Genomic DNA, 21,446 nt, shown 5'->3' on the forward strand with positions numbered 1-21,446 from the left:
TTTTGGATGCTTTGGCTGTTTTCAGCTCTTGGAGTAAATAGTATCATTTCAATGGACCATAATACTGTTATTGCTGAAGTCTTTTGGAAGCAGTTATTTATAATCATCTTCATTATTTACCCACAGTGGCAGTTGTGCCTAGGGGGAACAATATGATTGCTGTCATACTGAACTCTTCCTCCTTCATAGTTGAGTGACTAATTCTAATATGAGCAATGTGTATTTTGTCTGTACATGTATGTTTATGGGCCCATTTTCATTTTGTATGGACTAAAAAAAAATTATAATAATTCACCAGACCAAGGAAGTAGAGATCCACTTACTCATTCATACTAAGTAGCCTATAAGCTAACTCCAATCTTGATAGATTGGAGTTAGCTTATAGACTACTTATGATTAAAAATTGCTACGCTACTAATGGGCTTGAACTCGTACCTTTCCAGATGAGTGACAACACCATTTTACTATCATGGAAAGAAATGGATGTCTCATCTGTTATTGTCATCACAGTTTTTTTTTATTTATTATTATTATTAGTTTTTGAAGAATGAGTGTGCATGTCACTGACTCCAGTATGATGAAAGCTAAATCCAAAAATTGTAATTCAATATTATATTACTCCCACGTGGAGTACTTAAATTTTTTTTTACGCCCAGATAAAAATAACAGATTTCATAAAAATATCTAGATTGATTGAGCAATAAAATGTACTTTTTTCAAGTAATTTAAGTAAGATAATTCTAGCTGATAAGCATTCATTGTTTTTATGCATGATAAATAAGCATTCAGATTGTTTATTCATTTTTTTAATGTAAATTATCTTAAAATATAAGAAATTTTCTTATATCGCAGAGCTCGGTGAAGATGAATATCAAATAGCTTGTTTGCTAATGGTATTTGTAGCTGTTTCCTTACCTAAACTTGCAAGGAATGAAGGTTCATATTACAAGGCTGCTCTAGAAGGTGAAAAATTATGCTAATTATAAATTGCATAGCATGGACTGCTTGAATTGCTAACTTTTAATAATTAGAATTTGTGTACATATAGCAAAATCTGCCTTCTTTGGAAGCTTTGTCAGATACTTTCTATTTGGCAGTAGTCTGTGGTGTTATTTTATTGTTTTCTTTGCAAACGTTACATTAGCACATTTTTTCTTTCAGATTACCTCAAACAAAAATCATAAATCATATAGATCTATGCTTTAAGATTGTGAGACCACAAATCATAAACTTATCATGAAAAACTTAATAAATTTCATTCACTAAAAAGTTCCCTATATAATATTTAAGCTGAAATATTCTGCCAAAGGGAAAGTATCCGTTGCACATATATTGCTTAGAAGTGTGTCTGTCCTTTTGTGATATTGGCTGTCAGTTTAAAAAATATATATATATACATCCTTTATTTGGGTATGCAGGATTACTATAATTGAAAATTTAACAACCTTTTAAATTTATTACAATGAAACTTATCACCGAAGTACACCCTACAGGCACAGAAATTCGTGCTAGATACACAAATTTTTTATACCTTGCATAAACAGACAGGTGCCTCCATAGCCAGGTGGGAAGGAGCAGCAGTGTGTAGCACATGCTTCTCGATTAGACCGGGGTTCGAGCCCGTCACCACCAAATATGGAGGGTGCGGAAAGGTCAGGGAATGACCACCGCATATCCCCGGAGCAATATGGCCTTAGTTGCTAATGCTCCTAAAAAACAAATAACAAACAAACAGCATAAATAGACTTCTTGTTTGAGAAAGCCTCTGAATTTTCTGTTACATACAGTGGCGGACAAAAAAACTGCATCACTTATGAATTTTGCAAAGAATGTGTTTTGCTCTGCATTGTGGGTTGCAGAAATTTTTGAAATGCTTTTATTAAATGGGATATATAGATATATATCTCTGTGAATGAAATCCAATAAAAACACTCCACCTGATATACCTAATTGCCATAAATATCTTCCCAAAGGGTAAAATGCGTAATTAATGGAAATATGAGAAATCATGCAAATGGCAATCATGACAACCAAACATACATTTTATTGCATTCACGTGTACAAACTGAAATGACAAGTTAACGTAATAGTATTATGTACTGTAAATCAGCAAAATAAGTCCTGAATATTTTATTGTTGTTCCTCAAGCTACAATTACAACCTTGCCACGATCTGGCATAGAGTTAGTTAACTTCTGGATATACTGTTGCCCAATTTCCTGGTACCACACCCTTACAATGCTCTCCTGCAGCTGAATCTTACTTGTTGGCTTCTTCTGAGCAATTTTAGACGACATTATGTACCAACACTTTTCAATAGGGTTCAAATCTGCACTTGCCGGGCCAGTCCAACATTGTAATGCAAGCATTTCTGAGGTATGACTGCACCGTAAGGGAGAAAAACTAGGGAACACATTGGTGTAAGTATATTTTAACCCTTGTGAGACAAGAAGAAAAACTCATCATTAAGTCTAAATAGCATAAAACTTACCAATTTTGCTGTGTGGCAAGGTGCTGAGTCTTGTTTAAAAATGCAGTTTGGACGTCTTGTGGTAATCCCTAATAACGGGTTTCAGGCACTCCTCCAAGATAGCAGTGTAGGTTTCTGCATTCACCGTTCCGTTAATAAGCTTAATTCGCCCCACCCCTTTGCTTGTTATGCATCCCCAGACCATCTGACTGGCGTGGAACTTTACAGTCAGGATGGTATGCCTCCAATTTTCATCTTCTGATCTATCACTTCCCATCCAAGCCATGCAGGTTGAATTTCGATTCGTCAGAAAAGATGACAGTGTCCCATTGCTCTTTTGTCCATGAAAAATGCGTTTTAGTCAAAGTAAGTCGCTTCTTCATTTGTTGGGTTAACAAAGGTTTCTTCTTGGGCTGATAGGCATGTAGACCAAATTCCAAAAGCTATCTGGATAGTTCATGCACTTGTTTCAACACCAGAGACCATCTCAAAATCCAGTTTTAGATCAGGAGCACTAGCATGGCAATTACAAGGGCATAGCTGTTTCAAATATCGATCTTGGGAAGGCATAGTCACTCTCTTACGGCCTGATCCAGGTCTTCTCTTCACATCACCGGTTTCACGCTTTAATTTCAGTATACTGTTGACTGGTGGCAGCCTATTTTATCAGTGCTAGCACGCGAGAAAGCCCTTCCTGTGACAAAGCAACAGCTACAATTTTTTTTTCTTGGTGCCATGCTTACACCTCCACAAAACAGGATACTAATGAGCATGTATACCTTTCCATATTTATAGAAACGGCTGATGCAATAGAAGCATTATCTGACACAATACCTTTGCTTTGTGACAAACAAAATGACTGTAATCAAATAATGTCTTATACGTTTCGTTACGTGTTGCTCTTTTTAAGGTGATGCAGTTTTTTTGTCTGCCACTGCACTTCAAAAGAACTCCATCCTTTTTTATATATATATATATTTCCAAAGTTAACAGGTTTTTAATGTGGGTGCTATAAGTCACCCTTAAAGTTCACATGATATTTTAACTCCTGAAAAACCTTCACACCATGCCTTGAAACAAATTATGAAATAAAAGTTTTGCTTATGCTACAACATAATTCTAGTTCTGACAGGATAGAACACAGCAGGATTCCTTAGAAGTCTTCCATTTATCAGCTGCAATCACTTCTTTAACATAGCGAGGTAAGTAAGTCTGTCTCCTGGTTACTTGTTTATCAAAGAAGATACGTAACCTTTGAGAGAATGCACAATCCATTTATCTTAGAGCTAGTTCTGATATGTCCCACAATGACTTAATTTTTTTAATCTTGTTATTATAATGGTTAAGTTTCTACAGGGTTAAAATGTCGCCAGAAGGAAGCTTGGACATCACAAAGAGGCTTTCATCTCTTTTTCAGCTACTTTATTTGTTGGCTTCTCAAGGCAAGATGCATACAAAGAGTTTTCCATACTTTCTATTAATGACTCTGCTAACATATCCAACCACCGTGACCTCCCTTCCTAGATTAATTACATTATTTGCTTATTGATCCTGGTGGGTAGCACAGTGGTTGTGATTGCCTCCTTTTGCACAATGTGCAAAAAGCTTGGGTTCCAATCCCATCAAGATGGAAGGAATTTTTATGGGCTAAGTTAATTGAATTTGGTTGAGAGTTGCATACCCACAAGAAACTTGGTTTTTCATCAAGCAAAACAAGAAAACCAGCCTATAAATACAGAGTACAATACATTGATGTTTCATAGCCTTGGTTGCTTTGGGGAAAAAGCAAACAACAGCTCATTTCTCAGCTGTGGCATCTCACCCCCTCCATTTTGTTTGGATGCTCTTAGGTAGCCAGTCTTATCACAAAGAATTCAGACGCCTTCGTAGCCAGGTGGGAAGGAGCAGCAGTGCGTAGCGCACGCTTCTTGATTAGACCGGGGTTCAAGCCAGTCACCACCAAATACAGAGGATGCGGAAAGGTCAGGGAATGACCACTGCATATCCTGGAGCAATATGGCCTTAGTTGCTAATGCTCCTAAAAACCAAATAAACAAAACAACAACAAAGAATTCATAAATATTATTGGTAGTCACCTTCTCTTCCCCCTTTCCCTTCCATTTATGCAACTCCCTTTATTGACTAAATTTCCATCTTTTGTGTCTGGCCCATCAGTTATCCTGTCTGACAAACTAACATGTTTAACCAAATTCTTACCTTGAGTTATATATTTTCCTAGATTTGGCAATTATTGGGACTGAAGTGGTGCCCCATCTTTAAACAACTGCTGCAACCAAAGATTTTTGCCCTGTTGCCCATCAGTACAATTATGCTTAAAATTCTTGAAAAATCTATTTGAAAACACTTTAAGATCATGGGTAATCGCACCCACATTTCTCTGTGATCAGTGGTAATTGGTTGCAAAGAAACCAAAAAATTTAAATGGTATTTAAGTACATCATGGCATCCTATATTATTATGTTATTATGTTCATTTTCCTATCTTCCACCCCTTTGATGCCAGTAACACATCTGTTATAAATGCCTTGACCACAGAATTCATTAATTATGCCAGACTCTTTGGCCCTTACCTCAACTGGCCTAAAACCCATTGCATAATCTAATATTCTCACTCCAAGACATCATTGTACATTAGTTTTCACACTCCTTCTTCGAGTAAAATTCTTGGGGGTTGATACTTGTTTCATTCCCATATTCTTTCTCTCAGGCTCAAAATTCTGCATAACCTTCTACTTTCTCATCATCTGTTTACTTTCCTACTTTCTATGTTATGTATCAGTCTTCAGCCATTCAGAACTTTACCTCACCCCACTACAATAGTATTAGAGTATCATTTCTCAACAGCTCATCATACAGTTGCACACATATCAATTTTTAATTCATTATACTTTTGCCTGTAAATCTGACATTGTTCTAGTCTTATAACTCTACACAGGTATAAAATGTAAGCATGAAGCACTCTCCACCCCCAACCTCTTCATAATTCAAAAAATATTGCAGGAACTATATTATTCATTAATAATTGTGCACAGTTCTTGAGACCACTTCCTTGCTGATATTTTAGGTAACTGTGGACATCTCTGTTGGCTTGAACATTTTTGGCATTTTTGATTCCTCTTTTCCTCCCACATGTTATTATTTTTCTCTGATCTAGTTTTAATTGTTTATTTTCCATGTTGGTCTGTCACTTGTATATCTGAAACGCATAGGATTAAGTTCTGCCTTAGCTATAAAATGCAAACATTTTTATACAGATTAATTATTTCATCTAAAAAGTAATACAAATAAAAAAGTAAATTAACTGTTGTACACCCTGTATGTATTTAATTTGTTGTTATTTTTTTTTTATTATTTATTTTTTTATTTATTGAGATATATTAAATTTAGAGTGAACCATGACCCTCTTCTTCCCACACCCACTTTATAAAAACTAACATGCCACTTGCATTTTTATTTTAAAAAGCATAGCAAAGAAAGTTTAATTTTCTTGAACAATGTTTACAAATTAAAATTAATGCAATTATGAGACCACTAGTTCAACACAAAAAAATTATATTGATTAGACTTCATTTTCAGTGCCGTTATTAATTTCACAAGTGTGCACTGCATAACTTCGGTATTTATATACACATAAATTAGCTGCAGTTGCTTGTTTCATTATTGATTTTATATGAATTATGATTAAACCATGTGAAAAAATGTGCAAAGTGTAACACATGGGAACTGCAAATAGGCTATATCATGGGTTTAGTATCAAACAGCATTAACTACAAAATCATTTTGTAGTAAAAGTTTTGATAATTAACCAAAAAAATTTCATTTGACATTTTTTTGGTTTTCTAGAAATGTGCTTATAGCTCAAGCTAACTTGTAAAGTACTAGAGAGATACAGTTCTGTGACATGATATGCATTGTTATTTGTACAAAGTAAAATTAAAGTTGTCTCAAAACAGAAATGTAATTTTATAGTTAACATTGTTTGACACTAAACCCTCGATATCATAACATGAAAATGTATAAAATTATGAAAAACAAAAACAAAAAAAGAATTTTCTTTTTACAAAGTTCTTATATATTCAGTAAAGAGTGAAGAGTTTATATTCATAAACAAAATAATAATGAACATTTTATTTGGGTAACAGATCTACATTTGATGTATAAATCATTGAAAGAATGATGTTGACTAGCTTTTTACTTTGATTTATTTGTCACAGGTAATGGTAATAACAAAAACTTAGAAATAGAACATTTACATAACACCCCTATTTATAAACTTATTTAGTTGATATCTCACAAAATCTGCTGACAGCTTAGACAGGAGATGTGTCCAATAGTTCCCCATGGACCAGGGTTTCTCAATTAGTGAACCCCTTAAGAGGGTCCCAAAGGATGTACAGTCAGTCCTCGTATAACACGTGTTTACACTACACAAATTCGATCAAACACGATATATAAATAGGGGAACGATATATAACACGAACCGAATTCGCTTATGCACGATTCGCCTTTGTGTTTATGAGAAATGGCAGTCGAGCGCAGAATCACCCCAACTGAATGCAACACGATAGGAATGAAGAGAAGATTCTGAAAATGTATTTGTTTTTTATATCAGTGAAGGGGAAACACATTTCATCATAAGAATATAAAAACCACACAATTCCAGCTATCGGTATTATCGCAAATGTAATTAGATCCAGTTTACTACCCGTTTGTAACAGATTCCACCAGCAGGAATACAACTGGAAATTGTTTTTATTGTTTTATGGTAGCAACCCCCAGAAATGTGCTTTAGTAAAATATGAGGTGTTAATAGTGTGTTTCTCTGCCTTTACAGTGTTGTTTATTCAGTTGCTACACGTGCAACTTTGTTTATGTGTATCAAGCATGCCTCCTCATTTTGTAATTGTGCTTCATTCCCTAAAAATGAGTAAAATTCTTAAAAGGTGTGAAGAGGAAGAGTCCTGGTGAAGACACTACAGATTCAGAGAGAAAGAAAAGCAATATCGATAAACAGAGGCGGACTGGGTCAAAAATTCTTTCCCGGGAAAATTTGTAGCAGCCTCATGTATTTCTAGAGTGTTTATGGCCAAAATCACACTGGCCTCCGGCCCACCAGGGTTTCCCTGGTAAGGCCTATGGCCAGTCCGCCTCTGTCGATAGAGAAAAAATGTGAAACGCTTTGAGCGAAATGAAAGACCATGTGATATTGCACGTGCTACAGGCCTAAATGAGGCAACGCCGAGGATTAGAAAGAATGCAGAGAAAATAAAAGCAACTTTCATAACAGGAACAACTCAAACTGTAATTAAAATCCATTAGATCAAGACACAAAGAATTGGAAGAGATGGAATGGCTGTCATCTGTTTGGATTGAAAATCAAACAATGAACAAGTTTGCCAACAATAGAAGCAAAAGCATTAGCAATATTTTATTATGTAATAGTTTATTGTGTTTGGTTACAAATGTGTTCAATCTTGGGTGTTCTGCCCCTAACCCTATTTTTCCCATAGAGCCTGTTGTTTATATTGCACGATTTTGCATTGCACAAGGGTTTCTAGAAACACAACTATTGTGCTATATGATGACTGACTGTATTGTGGAAGGAAGGAACAATATACCATAATAAATTAATAAAACACAAAATGTCTCTATAAAGACAGAAACTAAGTGTTATTTCTGGGGATACCATCCTACCATTGCCTTTGTCAATCGTAGGACACTTGTTCAAGATAAGCAGCAGTGCAAGCATATCCACCATGGACGACAATGTTTGTCATGTGTATAAGGTATACAGTAATATTACTATTCTTCTTCTTCTTCTTTGGTCCTTAGCTGGCAGCTGGGGGAGGCGGTTGGCCACGCAACCAGTATGCTGCTGTAGGTGCCGCAGGGTTTCGGACTTGCTCTGTGATGTTCTTCCATACCTTACGATCCATGGCTTCAGTCCTGGCCTGGTTAAGGTCGAGATGTCGGCTCTTCAAGTCATCTTCCACTTGCTTGGCCCACGTTTTCCTAGGCGCGGTCCGTTGGATGCTCCATTGGGTGGGTCGTTGTCTCCAAAGGAGTGTGGATGGTATTCTGTTCGTGCCCATTCTACATACGTGGCCAAACCATCTGAGCCTTCGCTTCTGGATTTGGTCGGCAATGGTTGGTTGCTGTTGGCATCTGGCGCGGATGGTATCATTAGTGATGCGGTCGCGAAGAGAGATGCCCAAGATCTGCCGCAGGCATCGCATTTGGAATACCTCAAGTTTGTTCAAATCTAACTTGAGACAAATCCATGTTTCCGATCCGTAAAGAAGAATGGGCAGGATCAAAGTCCGGAAGAGTCGGATTTTAGTCTTTGTGGAAATGTTGGTCCTCTTCCACAGACACCATTTGAGCGAGGCGAACGCAGTGGCCGCCTGTCCAATTCTGCTGTGGATTTCCATGGTGGATGCAACTTTCTTCTCCTGGACCAGCGACCCAAGGTATTTAAAGTCCTGCACTTGCTCGATCAGGACGCCTTCGAGATAGATGGTGGCTTGCGACCCATCTGTTGTCAGGGCCTTTGTCTTACCAGCATTGATCTTCAAACCGTATGGCCGGGCAATGCGGGCAATGTCGTAGAGGATGTCCGTGGCTTCAGCGTCGTTACCGGCAAGGATAGCACTATCATCAGCAAACATCAGGTCAGTCACATAGTGATCCTTGTCATATTGTATGCCCTGTATGTTTCTGAATGCTTGCCTCATAATGGCGTCGACCACGATGTTGAAAAGCAACGGGGAGGCTACATCCCCTTGGCGGACTCCAGTTTGGATGGTAAATTCCTCAGATAAATCGTTCTGGATGCGCACCTGTCTGGTTAAACCGTTGTATGCAGTTTGGAGGAGTGTGATGACTTTTCGAGGTACATGTTCAACCTCTAGTAGTTTCCATAAGGCAGGCCGGTGAACACAGTCGAAAGCAGACTTAAAGTCAATGAAAACAATGACGGTTCGCTGTCCACACCGGATCCTCTCCTCCATCAGCTGACGAATGGCAAAGATTTGATCACAGCATCCTCGCCCGGGTCTAAATCCTGCCTGTTCTTCTCGACTGGTTTGCTCGCGATGTTTTTGCAGTCTTGACTGGATGATCTTCATAAAGACCTTTCCGATGATGGAAAGGAGGCTGATGCCACGGTAGTTCTTGCAGTCCCGGTTATCACCTTTCTTGTGGATCGGTACGATAATGGCTTTCCTCCATGTTAACGGAATTTGTTCAGTGCACCAGATGGTTTTGAGGAGTGAGTGTAGTCGGCGAAGCAGTACATCTCCCCCGGCTTTGATCGCTTCTGTGGTGACTTGGTCCACTCCTGGTGCCCTGCCATTCTTCAGGGATTGTATGGCTGCTTTCACTTCTTCTACTGTAGGCTCAACATCGACCATGGAGACCTCAGGGGGGTCGATCGAGAGTGCTGTTGCTGGCGGTCCCTGAGGTGGGTCGTGATTATAAAAGCTTTGAAGAATTCACTCCACCGTTGCAGGCGTTCGGATGGTGATCGCACGAAGGTCCCATCAGCATTCTTGATGTTGTCACTAGTCAATTTGGTCTTTCCACTCAGACATCTGAGGGTGCGGTAGAGAGTGCGGTACTCGTTTTTGGATGCCGCCACTTCAAGATCGTCTGCCACTTGGTTCCAGTATGCTTCTCTTTCTGCTGTCATTCTTTGTCGGACTTCTCGGTTTAGCTGCCGGTACCGTTCAAAGTCGACCAACTTTGCCTGTTTCCGTTTGTCCACGAGGTCGAGGCACTCGTCTGATATCCATGGTTGTGTTCGACGTCGGGCAGGTGGACATAGGGGCTTGGCACATTCCAGGATGGCATCAGAGATCTGCTTTTCTTCTTCATTTATATCCTCGGGCACAGCCAGCATCTCGAAGCGGTTGGATAGGGCGATCTGATATGCCTGTTTGTTGGCAGCATTCATTAGCTGCCTCCAGTCCAGCTTGGCTGACCGAGATGATCTTTTTGCATGCCGTAATTTGAGCTGCACCTTAGCCCGGATGAGGTAGTGATCAGATCCGCAATCAGGTCCCCTCATGGCACGAACGTCCATGAGTGATGAGCGAAATCTGGCATTGATCAAAATGTAGTCCAGGATTGCTGAGTCCTTGCCAGATGGATTTCGCCATGTAAGTTGATGTTTTTGAGGGTGCTGGAAATGGCTGTTTCCAATGATCAGGTTGTTAGATGCGGCAAAGGACAACAAACGTAAGCCGTTGTCATTGATCTTCCCATGGCCAAACTTGCCCATTGTTGTTTCCCACCCAGATCTGTCCACGCCAATATGGGCATTAAAGTCCCCTGCGAGGATGATCACTTCTGTCTGCGGAATTGAATCCAGCGTATGTTGGAGCTGGTTGTAGAAGTCATTCTTGGTCGGGTCCAGGCTAGTTAATGTTTCACTAGATAGCTGGATAGTGTGCACAGCATCATTCATGGCCTGCACTGCAGAAAAATTTGTGCATGCTGGGTGCTAAAGAAACATAGTTAATCACACAAAGTTACTTCAGTGGGGTTCCCTCATGAATTTGAAGCATTAACATCACAAGTTCAAACAAAGTAAATTAAGAAAACAGAGGTAAAGGGATTACAGGAACTCCCTGACTTATGGAAATTCGACTTTATGTAAGATTGAAATAATTATGTAAGGTTTTGCCGGCTGGTGCAAACTTATTTTGCATCCCGTAGGAATAAATGGAGGTATCGTCAAAATATCATAATGTGAACGCAATAACACATTGTTTTATTGTTTGTAATTCGTTCCAATTACAAAAATTGAAATGTTGAAAATTTTGCTATATTACTAAGCTGTTTATCTCTCTAAAAGGTCATATTTATAATGGAAATTGCATTAACCTTTCATCATTATCATATGTTCCCGTTATAAGAATCAATTTTAAACGTCTGTGATATTTTTCTGAAGCTCATTTCTGGAGGTCACAACCATAAAACAAAAACAATTTGCACTTTCCGCTTTATTTGGCTTTTCTGTTAGTGCAATCAGTTATAAACGGGGAGTAAACTCAATCTTTTTGCATTTGCAATAATCCCAATAACTGCAATTGTGTGGGTTTTTATGTTATTATGGAGAAATGTGTTCCCCTTCACTGAAATCTCAAACATATAAAAAACAAATTTTCAAAAACTTCTTTTCATTCCTATTTACGCATTACAATGGTGAAGGGAAAGCGACCAACGAAAAGGGCAAGTGGTTGTAGTGCCAGGAAACGAAACAAAATTGATTTAGAAATTAAGATGAAAATGATTAAGAAGTACGAAGCAGAACAACAAAGTTTGTCATCTATTGCAAGGGAATTAGGTCTCGCTGCTTCAACAGTTGAAAGCACTTAAGATGAACAGTGATCACAAAACAGCATTCAGGTGCTATATCAAAGATAGAACAGCTGCTAATAATATGGATGGAAAATCAGATTCAGAAGCAAGTATCCGAGTCTAATGACCATTCAGGCAAAAGCAACAAGTATTTATGAAGATATTAAGGATAAGTACTGCGGACCCCAAGCCAAGTTCGTGGCAAGAAACGGGTGGCTTAATAGGTTCAAGCATCGCACTGGTTTTCACTACATTAAAGTAGGCGGTGAAGTCGCCAGTGCGAATTCTACAGCTGCAGAGAAATTTTGTGATGTGTTCAAAAAAATTATTGATGAAGACAACTGTTCAAAGCAGCAAATTTTTAATATTGACGAGACTGCTCTGTATTGGAAAAAAATGCCGGATCTAACACATTGCCAAAGAGGAAATACAAGCCAGGTTTCAAGGTGTCAAAAGATAGGGCAATGCTCTTGCTTGGGGCTAATGCAGCAGGAGATTACAGATTAAAACGACTGCTTGTGTACCATTCTGGAAATCCTCGTGCATTTAAAGGCATCAATAAAGCTATCCTACCCATGCATTTCCGATCGAACCAGAGAGCATGGATAACAATATCTCTCTTTGAGGATTGGTTTAAATGCTGCTTCATTCCCGAGGTTGAAAAATATTGTAAAGACAACGATGCCTTTCAAGATTTTGCTTATATTAGATAATGCTCCTGGACATCCTACGCATGTAGATGATTTCAATTTGAATGTGAGAGTCATATTTCTACCGCCAAACACAACTTCATTCATCCAACCTATGGAACAGGGTGTTATTTTGAATTTAAAAGCATACTGTTTACACGCAACATTTGCTCAGGCATTGTCTGCTGTAGATGATGAGAAAAATTTTATGTTAAGAGACTTTTGGAAATCTTACAATATTTACCATGCCATCTTAAATATTAATAAAGCCTGTACAGAAATTATTAAAAGTTGTTTAAATGGTGCATGGAAGAAAATATGCCCACAGCATGTAAAAGGCTTTGAAGGATTTGAAAAATACGAATCATATGAAGAGGTTACAGATAAGATTGTAAAGGTTGCAGAGCTACTTCAGTTGGAGGTTGATGCCAAAGACGTGGAGGAGTTAATAGAGGAAGAAGAGAAGGAATTATCTAACGAAGAACTTACTGACTTGCAGGCAGCGAAAGTGAAAGAAGAAAATGCTGACAAAGCTCAAGATGAACCAAATGAGGAGCCGAGATGCTTCATCGCCAGAGAGAGATGGCAATGGCATTTCGCGAAATTGCATCGGCAATGGCGAGGTTTGAGAAGGTGGATCCTGACAGGAACGATTCTTAAAAGTTAACAGAGGGGCGAATGATATGCTTGCTTGCTACAAAGAAATCTATGATGAAAAGAAAAAAGCCACAGTCTGGTCATCCATTAATATGTTCTTTCGTAAGGTTGAGCAGCCAACCCCTTCTAAATCTCCACACGCCCTCAACCTCCGCAGCGGCGTACTTATCAGCTGAAGACGTCAATTCTGGCAAATATGCTTGAGAGGTAAAACTTACTGACATTATGCCTGTCTCCTCTCTCTTTTTTTAATAAATTTGAAATTTTTAAAAATTGCACACTTTTTTGTAATTTTTTCCTGTGCACAAGATAAAAAAATTTAATAAATACAATAAATAATTCTATTTACTTTTTCGTCAAACATTTTTTTTTTTTTTTTTTTTTTGATTCAATCAATCAGTGAGCAGATTTGCGAGTGCTGCACAAGCATGGGGAAAAATTCCGACTTACGTAGCGTTCCGCAGAACACAACTCTTACATAAGTCGAGGAGTTCCTGTACAAATTTTCGATTGCTCAAAATAGAGGGAGCAAAAAGTGGAAGGTTGATAAACACTACCATGAAATATTTTAAATCAGTTTTAAATAAAACCTGTTTTATAGCCTTTAGTTTTCTATATCAGTTACAAAGAAAATATATGATTTAGTTTGTAAATGTGCTATATGTGCATTAACTTACATGTAGTTTTAATTTTAGGCCATGTGAACAATATTCATTGCCTTGCTCAAGCAATAAATGGTATTGCTGGGGCACTATTTACTATATGCGGACATGGAGATATAGAAGACCGGCTGAAGGAATTTCTTGCTGTAAGTAAAACTGATAAAATAAAAAATATATAGATCAATAAAAAGCACTTCTTCAGTGTAATATAATGAATTATTATATTAAGAAAATGTAGATTATCACTTCTGGCAGAATAGTTATGCTCAACATAATCTGTGCCAGAAATATAGGATTTTGCATAAATAATACAAAAGTATCTGATTATGTCATTGTTAATTATCATCAAGAATAATAATTATGAAACCAAATTTTTGTTATTAAGGAAAAATTTTTTTATTAGATACACACTACATACAAGGTGTGGCAATAAGATCCCAGATTGGTGATGTTGTGATCCTTTTGATGAGTTTGAAAATAAATGGAAGTGGTATGTTGTATTTCAGAGTTCCTCTAATAAATGGTGGTACAGAAATTGTCCAGTAGGCTGACAGGTTGCAAGTAACAACCAGTTTCATTAGTAGCATTAAAGTTCCATGTCACAATTATTATATTAAGAAAATGTAGATTATCACTTCTGGCAGAATAGTTATATAAATGGTGGTACAGAAATTGTCCAGTAGGCTGACAGGTTGCAAGTAACAACCAGTTTCATTAGTAGCATTAAAGTTCCATGTCGCAATTTTGCAATGGAGTAACCAACAAATATCAAATTTTGCTTCAAATTGGGACAGAAACATATGAAATGTTAAAAACTGTTTATTGGGATGAAATGTTTGGTAATACCAGTGTGTTTGTATGATATAAGCAGTTTGAAGACAGATGTCAGGATTTTCACAATGGAAGAAGAACTTTTGAAATGACGACAGAGTTTCAAAAAGTTCAGGAAATCGTAGAAAGAGATCATCGTTTGACCTTCAGAATGATGGCTGATGAGTTAGATATGAATAAGGAGATGATTTGTCAAATTGTGCATGAAGATTTAAGGAAAAGGAAGGTATGTGCAAAATTTCTGTCTCACAGATGAGCAGAAGCAATGAAGAGTATCATCCTATGAAGACTTGTCAAGACAATCCTAATTTCCTGAACTGGAGATGAGTTTTGGGTGTTTCGATATGACCCAGAGAATAAGTGTCAGAGCATATAGTGGACTTAAAAATCTTCACTAAGGTCCAAAAAGCTTTGTTTACAGAAGTACAGAATCAAAATGATGCTGGTCATGTTTTTTGATAAACAGTGTGATTCACAAGGAATCTGTACCTGTAGTGGAAGCAACTGTACATAGAATGCAATGCTGCATTCTATGTACAGTTGCTTCAAAGACTATTGAAGCACATTTCACGGGTGAAGCCACAATTTCAAGAGAAAGGCAGCTGGTTCTTGTTACACAATACTCCTGCCCATTCCACACTCGTGAAGTTATTTCTTATGAAACATGGCATTGTGCAGCTTAACCATCCGCCCTACTCTCCAAATCTAGCATCAGCAGACTTCTTTTTTCCCAAAGTGAAAACTGCCCTTAGAGAGATTTCTGGGTGTTGAGGACAGAAAATCACACCCACCAAATTGAACCCATCTCTTTGAATGCCTTCACTGACACTTTTCATAAACCTTTAGAATGGTGTAACAAGTACATTGTCAACTGATGATTACTTTGAATAAAAATAAAACCATTTTTGTAGTTGTTTGTGTTGTTTTTATTACGTCAGTCTAGAATTTTATTGCCACACCTTGTATTTATAGTAGTTTATAGAAGAGTTGGTATGATAATAGATAAAATTTTAAAAATGAAGTTTAATCATATTAGAAAGAAATCAAGTAATGATAGAAATATGGTGGGTGGGGGTGAACTTTAAAAGAGGATTTTGTCCAAATAAACAAAATTACAACCTTATCATATTAGAAATAAGACACCAGAGTTTGTTAGATTATTATCACTTTTAATAAATAAAATCCACACAGGCAGTAAAAATTTACTTTTTAAATAAATCCATTTCAGAATAGGTTAATAGCTTCTTTTTAACTACTCTAATATGCTCATCAATGATAAAGGTAAACCAAGTGTGTGTGTGTGTGTGTGTGTGTGTGTGTGTGTGTGTGTGTGTGTGTGTGTGTGTGTGTGTGTGTGTGTGTGTGTGTGTGTGTGTGTAAGAAATAGAAATAATTAACAAGAGATGTAGTAAGATGGGAAAGTTATTAACAGCAACATGCCAGGCCTAATGGAAGAAGATAAAAGAAAAAGAATGTTAAGAACCTAATAAATTAAGTGGAATTAATGGCTGAATCAACAGGCTGAATTAACAAGCCAAATCATATTTACAAAAGCTAGAAAGGAAGTGGAAATTAATGAATATTAAAAAATAGTGATTAAAAAGAAATGAAAATGAAAATAAATTGGCATATAGATCAGGTATTTCATCAGGGGACTACACCTGATCATGTACCAAAACACTGTGTTTCTATACAAACCCATGTTGATGGAGGTAGCAATAAAGAATAATAATATTGTGGGGGTAAACATGAGTAAGGTAGCCCCAACGTAGTGTGTATATTTAAGTAAAACTGTTGAATTAAGTTAAGGTTAAAAAAAAAAAAAAAATGTGTAACAGGAAGCAGCATAGAAATGGGAAGTAATACAAGGTATGGGAGGGAAAAGGTAGTAAAAAAAGAGAGGCGAAGATAGCGAGAATAAGAAAAGAAGGAATGTCCGAATTGCCCTCATATTGCACTAATAGTTCAATGGACGGAAAAAAAAAAAGAGTAGAAAGATGTAAAGAGAAGGAAAAGATTTTAAAAGATACTAGGCAAGCTAGGTGCGTAAGTAACCAACCTCTTAGAGAGGGCCTTGGCTGTGAAGGTGTTAGTAGAAGAGGAAAACTAATACCGCTAGCCTGTGATATATTTTTTGTTAATGTCTGATGTAGAAAAAACAAGTAAAAAGACAAGTGAAAAGAAGAGTAAAAAGAAAATTTAAGAAGAATAAAATTAAATACCTTTAAATTATGTAGCATCAATTAGTAAAATGTATAATAAACATGATTAATAAATAGAATACAAACAGGGAGAGCTATGATGACGGCGAAGTTGCTTAGTAGAAAAAACAATGGAAGCCCTCTATAGTTAAAAGTGAGGAAAAGGTCCGATTAATAATAATTAAAAATAATAAAATAAGAATGGAAATAAAAATAGAAATAAAAATGAAAGTAACTTAGAAAGTGAAAAGGCATGAGCATCGTTCAGAATAGAAGTCATATGATGTGATCACTTTCAGAGTGGTGGAAATACCACCATTTAAATATACAACCATACAACTGTACAATTATCATGTTAACCCTAATCAAAATGAGACATAGTGAATCCGAATTTTTGTTTAATGAAGTTAGAAAGATTTTTAATAATACAATTTATAAAATTAATTGGAATATCATTAAAACATAATTTTGTGTAAAGGCCATTTAAAGCTTTGACAAAAAGTGCTTGATTGCTGCTAAGATATGCAAGACGTAAAGTTTGTGTATGAATGATATTTTTATGAACTCTAACAGAAATATTAGAATTCCAATTTGTTAAATAAATAATGTTGAAATTAAATTGACTTATTTTATCAAATACCTCCAAGGTATGGTGAAGAGGGGAATTATATAAAGTAATATTTAAATCGAGAAAGTTTGTGTGTGTTGGTTACCATTATTTTCTTTATTTAAGGTAAGTTCAGTAGGATATATAAATTTTGCAATATTTTCAAAATGATTATTTAAAATCAAGATGTCATCAACATATCTAAATGCAAAGAAGTTAAGGTTTGGATTATTATGAGTATAAAGGTCTTCGTAGTAGTGAAGAAATAAGTTAGAAACTATACTGGAAATTTGTGAGCCCATGGGAACTCCTATAGGTACTAATGTCTATAGGTACTAATGCCATCATAAATGTAGTTGTTCAGAATACATAGGTTGATATAATTATTCCAGGCAATCTCATCCACGGGTAGAACATGCTTGTATTTAAGATATAAATGATTAAGCACAGAGATAATTAAATGATGTGGCAAGGAAGTAAATAAGTTAGTAAAGTCATAAGTTTCGATACTAAAGATGTTGGCATTAGAATTAAAGATTTTAATGATTTTGTGGTTATTATTAATGATCCAGGTGGATGGAATAATAATGAAGATAGTAGTTAGTAGTTTAAAAAATAAGAATTTTTTAAATTATTAAAAATAATAATTTTCTTATCTTCTTATTTTCCTCTCTTTCCCTTTTTCCTTGTCTCTTCCTTACATTTTATATATACTATATATATCAGTGCCTCCATAGCCAGGTGGGCAGGAGCAGCAGTGCATAGCACACTCTTCTTGATTAGACCGGGGTTCGAGCCCATGACCACCAAATACGGAGGATGCAGAAAGGTCAGGGAATGACCACCGTATATCCCTGGAGCAATATGGCCTTAGCTGCTAATGCTCCTAAAAACCAAATAACAAACAATATATATATATATCATAACTCGTCATAAAATAACATGAAAAATCTTGTTAAAAAACTAGTTTGGGTTATTATGATTATTTTCATATCTTAGTGCCTGTTTAAAAAAGATAGGTTAACAGACGTTTTGGATGTGAAACTGTCTTTCCCAAGAAGCTTTTTCTGGGAATTTGTGGTATTTTCATAACTCAAGACATAGTTGTTTATATATATTTTGTACGAATATAGTTAGAAACTGCACATATTTTTTTTGAAAAATGCCAGTTGGTATTAAAATAATTAGATATTTGGGGTGGTTTTTTTCTTTTTTTTACAGTCCGTATTTCCCTGGCTGCAGTTCAAGTTTCAAAGAGCTGCATGCAAGCCATGATTTGGCCATTTCTGTGTTATTTGACACACACACACACACACACACACATACATTCTCTGCATGCATTGTTAGTTAGTTATTATTCAGTTTACTGGGCGCCTCCATAGCCATGTGGGCAGGAGCAGCAGTGCGTAGCACACACTTCTTGATTAGACCGGGGTTTTCGAGCCCATGAGCCACCAAATATGGAGGATGCACAAAGGTCGGGGAATGACTACCACATATACTCGGAGCAATATGGCCTTAGTTGCTAATGCTCCTAAAAACCAAACAACAACAACAGTCTACTGTGCTATTGAAACCTACCGAAATTTATTATACCATCAGAGAACACCCAGTTTCGAACTAAAATAAGCTCAACTCCAACCAGAACACTGTATGATGACAAAGATGAGGATAAGTTTAACTGGCTATGCTAATTACCTACACTCGTATAATGAGATTAAGGAACGTCTAAAATACTAACTATATGGTTCTACTAGCCCTCCTTAATGTGGGAAAATTTATTCAAATGATCCATGACCCAGCTTGGGAGGATCTAATTTAATAGCAATATCCAAAGGATAACAGCAAAGTGGCTAAACTAATTACCTACAAAATAATTAGAATAGATACTAATGAATAGTAAACAAAATAAAAAAAACAGCTGACGGCCACTGTCTCATCTCCTCAGGAATGGCTACAAAGCTCCAGTTACTTCTAACAAGGTGCTTGAACACGCATGTTATATCATTTGCTGTGCTGTCTGCACAGCATCTCATAATTGTCCCACAAAAAACATGCAATCTCTCTTCACAGAATACCTATTTATGATGAAAAAGAGATATATGTTTATATAAAAAGACTGACTATATATTTTCAATTGCCACAAAGACAATTCCAGTCTATACAAAATAAGTGTATGGCTAGAACAAAAGGATTCAACAGAACTAGAGTTGATGCTTTGTTTGAAACAGTTAAAAAACATAATTGACTGATAGAATTTTCAATGTAAACGAGTAGATTGTTAGTTATTCAAAGCAAAACCTAAAAGTTATTTCGTTGGTGAAGTAACTGCTGCAGAAAGGGCTCTGATTGCTTACCTGAGTTAAGGCAGCGACAGCAGTTGTGGTTTCATAATCAAGAAATTTGAAAATAAATATAATGTTATTTTCCTCTTTCAACTTGTGCTTATTTTTACCAATGGATTTTTATATTTATATAATAAGTTATTCAGTTCTAATTTTCTATTCTTAGTGACTACTGTAAATATCAACAGTTTTAAATTGTTAAAATTAATAACACTAAACTGGGTCCATGCTGCCCTATCAGTGCAGCTAAAAGTAATATAGCAAATTGAAAATTACAAAGAGCTAATTTTTAATATTTTCATACAAATTCATTCCTATAATTATAAAGCCAAATTTTCTAAATTTCTAATGGTAAATTTTTAATCTATTTAGAATTGACAACTTTCTGATAACTGTTTTTCCTTTCCCTGCAACTCGGAGCTATCTCTTGATAACTAATATAAAAATACAAGTAGTAATAGAAGCATCATAATTTAGTAAATTTGAGATGGGAAAGTTATGGGCATGGTTATTAATTACATTTCTTCCTGTTATATATTTAGCTTGCATCTTCCAGTTTGTTGAGGTTGGGCCAAGAAACAGACAAGGAGGCAACTAGGAACAGAGAAAGTGTTTATCTGCTATTGGACTTAATTGTTCAGGAATCTCCTTTTTTGACAATGGACCTTTTAGAATCATGTTTTCCATATGCCCTTTTAAGGAATGCCTACCACGCAGTGTATCGGTCAGATAATGTGTAAGCCTTCCATATGACACATGACATTTTATTTCCAAATATGCAGTAATTGAGGTCACTGGCCTACGACAGCCTAAGCCATTTTTGAATGCCAGAGTGGATCAGTGAACAGTTTGCCTTGTTGTGAAGGCTAAAGCTTTCATATTTTGTGGTGTGGAGAACTGCTGTGCTGTATGTTCATATACATCAGTGTTAATGCATTTGTATTTAAAAACAAGTGGGCTGTTGTCAGTGTAATGCTCAGTGTTACTGGACTGCTTGAGTTATTGGAGTATTTTTCTCTCCATTCTGTATAGTTATGTAAGCATCATATGCAACATAGTTGTTCTGTAGAATTATTTAGTGTTCCATGTAATATATATATACATATACATGGATATTATATGTATGTGTATATATATATATATATATACACATACATATACACACGTACACACAAACACGAATACATTTTTTATTTTCTGTAAAGACATATGACTCCGATTCATAACGTAACAAACCGAATATAAGAGATCATTTTCATTATCACTGTTACCATGCCAAAATACCTCTAGTGTGAAAGAAATACTGTAATATTGTCTGTCTTTTTGGTACCGTAGTTTTCTTTTTATGGCTGCACAGTTTATGATTTCGAAAAGAAATATTTCTTGTCATTGTATTCGTTGTAATTTTTCTTACTGAAATAATTTTGCATTAAATCCTTTTACATATTTTTGCTTACTTTACTTTTTAAGTGGTTTTTTCCCCTTTTCTTTTTAGCAAAATTAGAATCATAGATATTATAAGACAAAAGGAATCTAGAGTAAATAATACAGTAAGTGTCAATTATCTGAGCATAAATAGAAGTTATTAGAAACATTATTTAA

At 36.1% G+C, this 21,446-nt stretch overlaps 1 protein-coding gene across 5 annotated transcripts in view; it reads left to right on the forward strand.

Moving 5' to 3' along the window:
• Hem (Nck associated protein 1 Hem) overlaps positions 1-20,903 on the forward strand; it is a 244,909-nt gene extending 224,006 nt beyond the window's left edge. For all 5 annotated transcript variants that reach the window (XM_090373716.1, XM_090373719.1, XM_090373718.1 and 2 more), the window contains 3 exons: positions 853-963; positions 13,894-14,006; positions 20,387-20,903. In XM_090373716.1, coding sequence (XP_090229842.1) covers positions 853-963; positions 13,894-14,006; positions 20,387-20,584 — 422 coding nt within the window. In that variant the 3' untranslated portion in view covers positions 20,585-20,903. The remainder of the gene's footprint in view (positions 1-852; positions 964-13,893; positions 14,007-20,386) is intronic.
• The last annotated feature ends 543 nt before the right edge of the window (positions 20,904-21,446 follow it).

The sequence above is a fragment of the Mastigoproctus giganteus genome, chromosome 5, assembly GCF_048544385.1.
Source record: "Mastigoproctus giganteus isolate SK-2022 chromosome 5, ASM4854438v1, whole genome shotgun sequence".
NCBI classification, from domain to species: Eukaryota; Metazoa; Arthropoda; class Arachnida; order Uropygi; family Thelyphonidae; genus Mastigoproctus; species Mastigoproctus giganteus.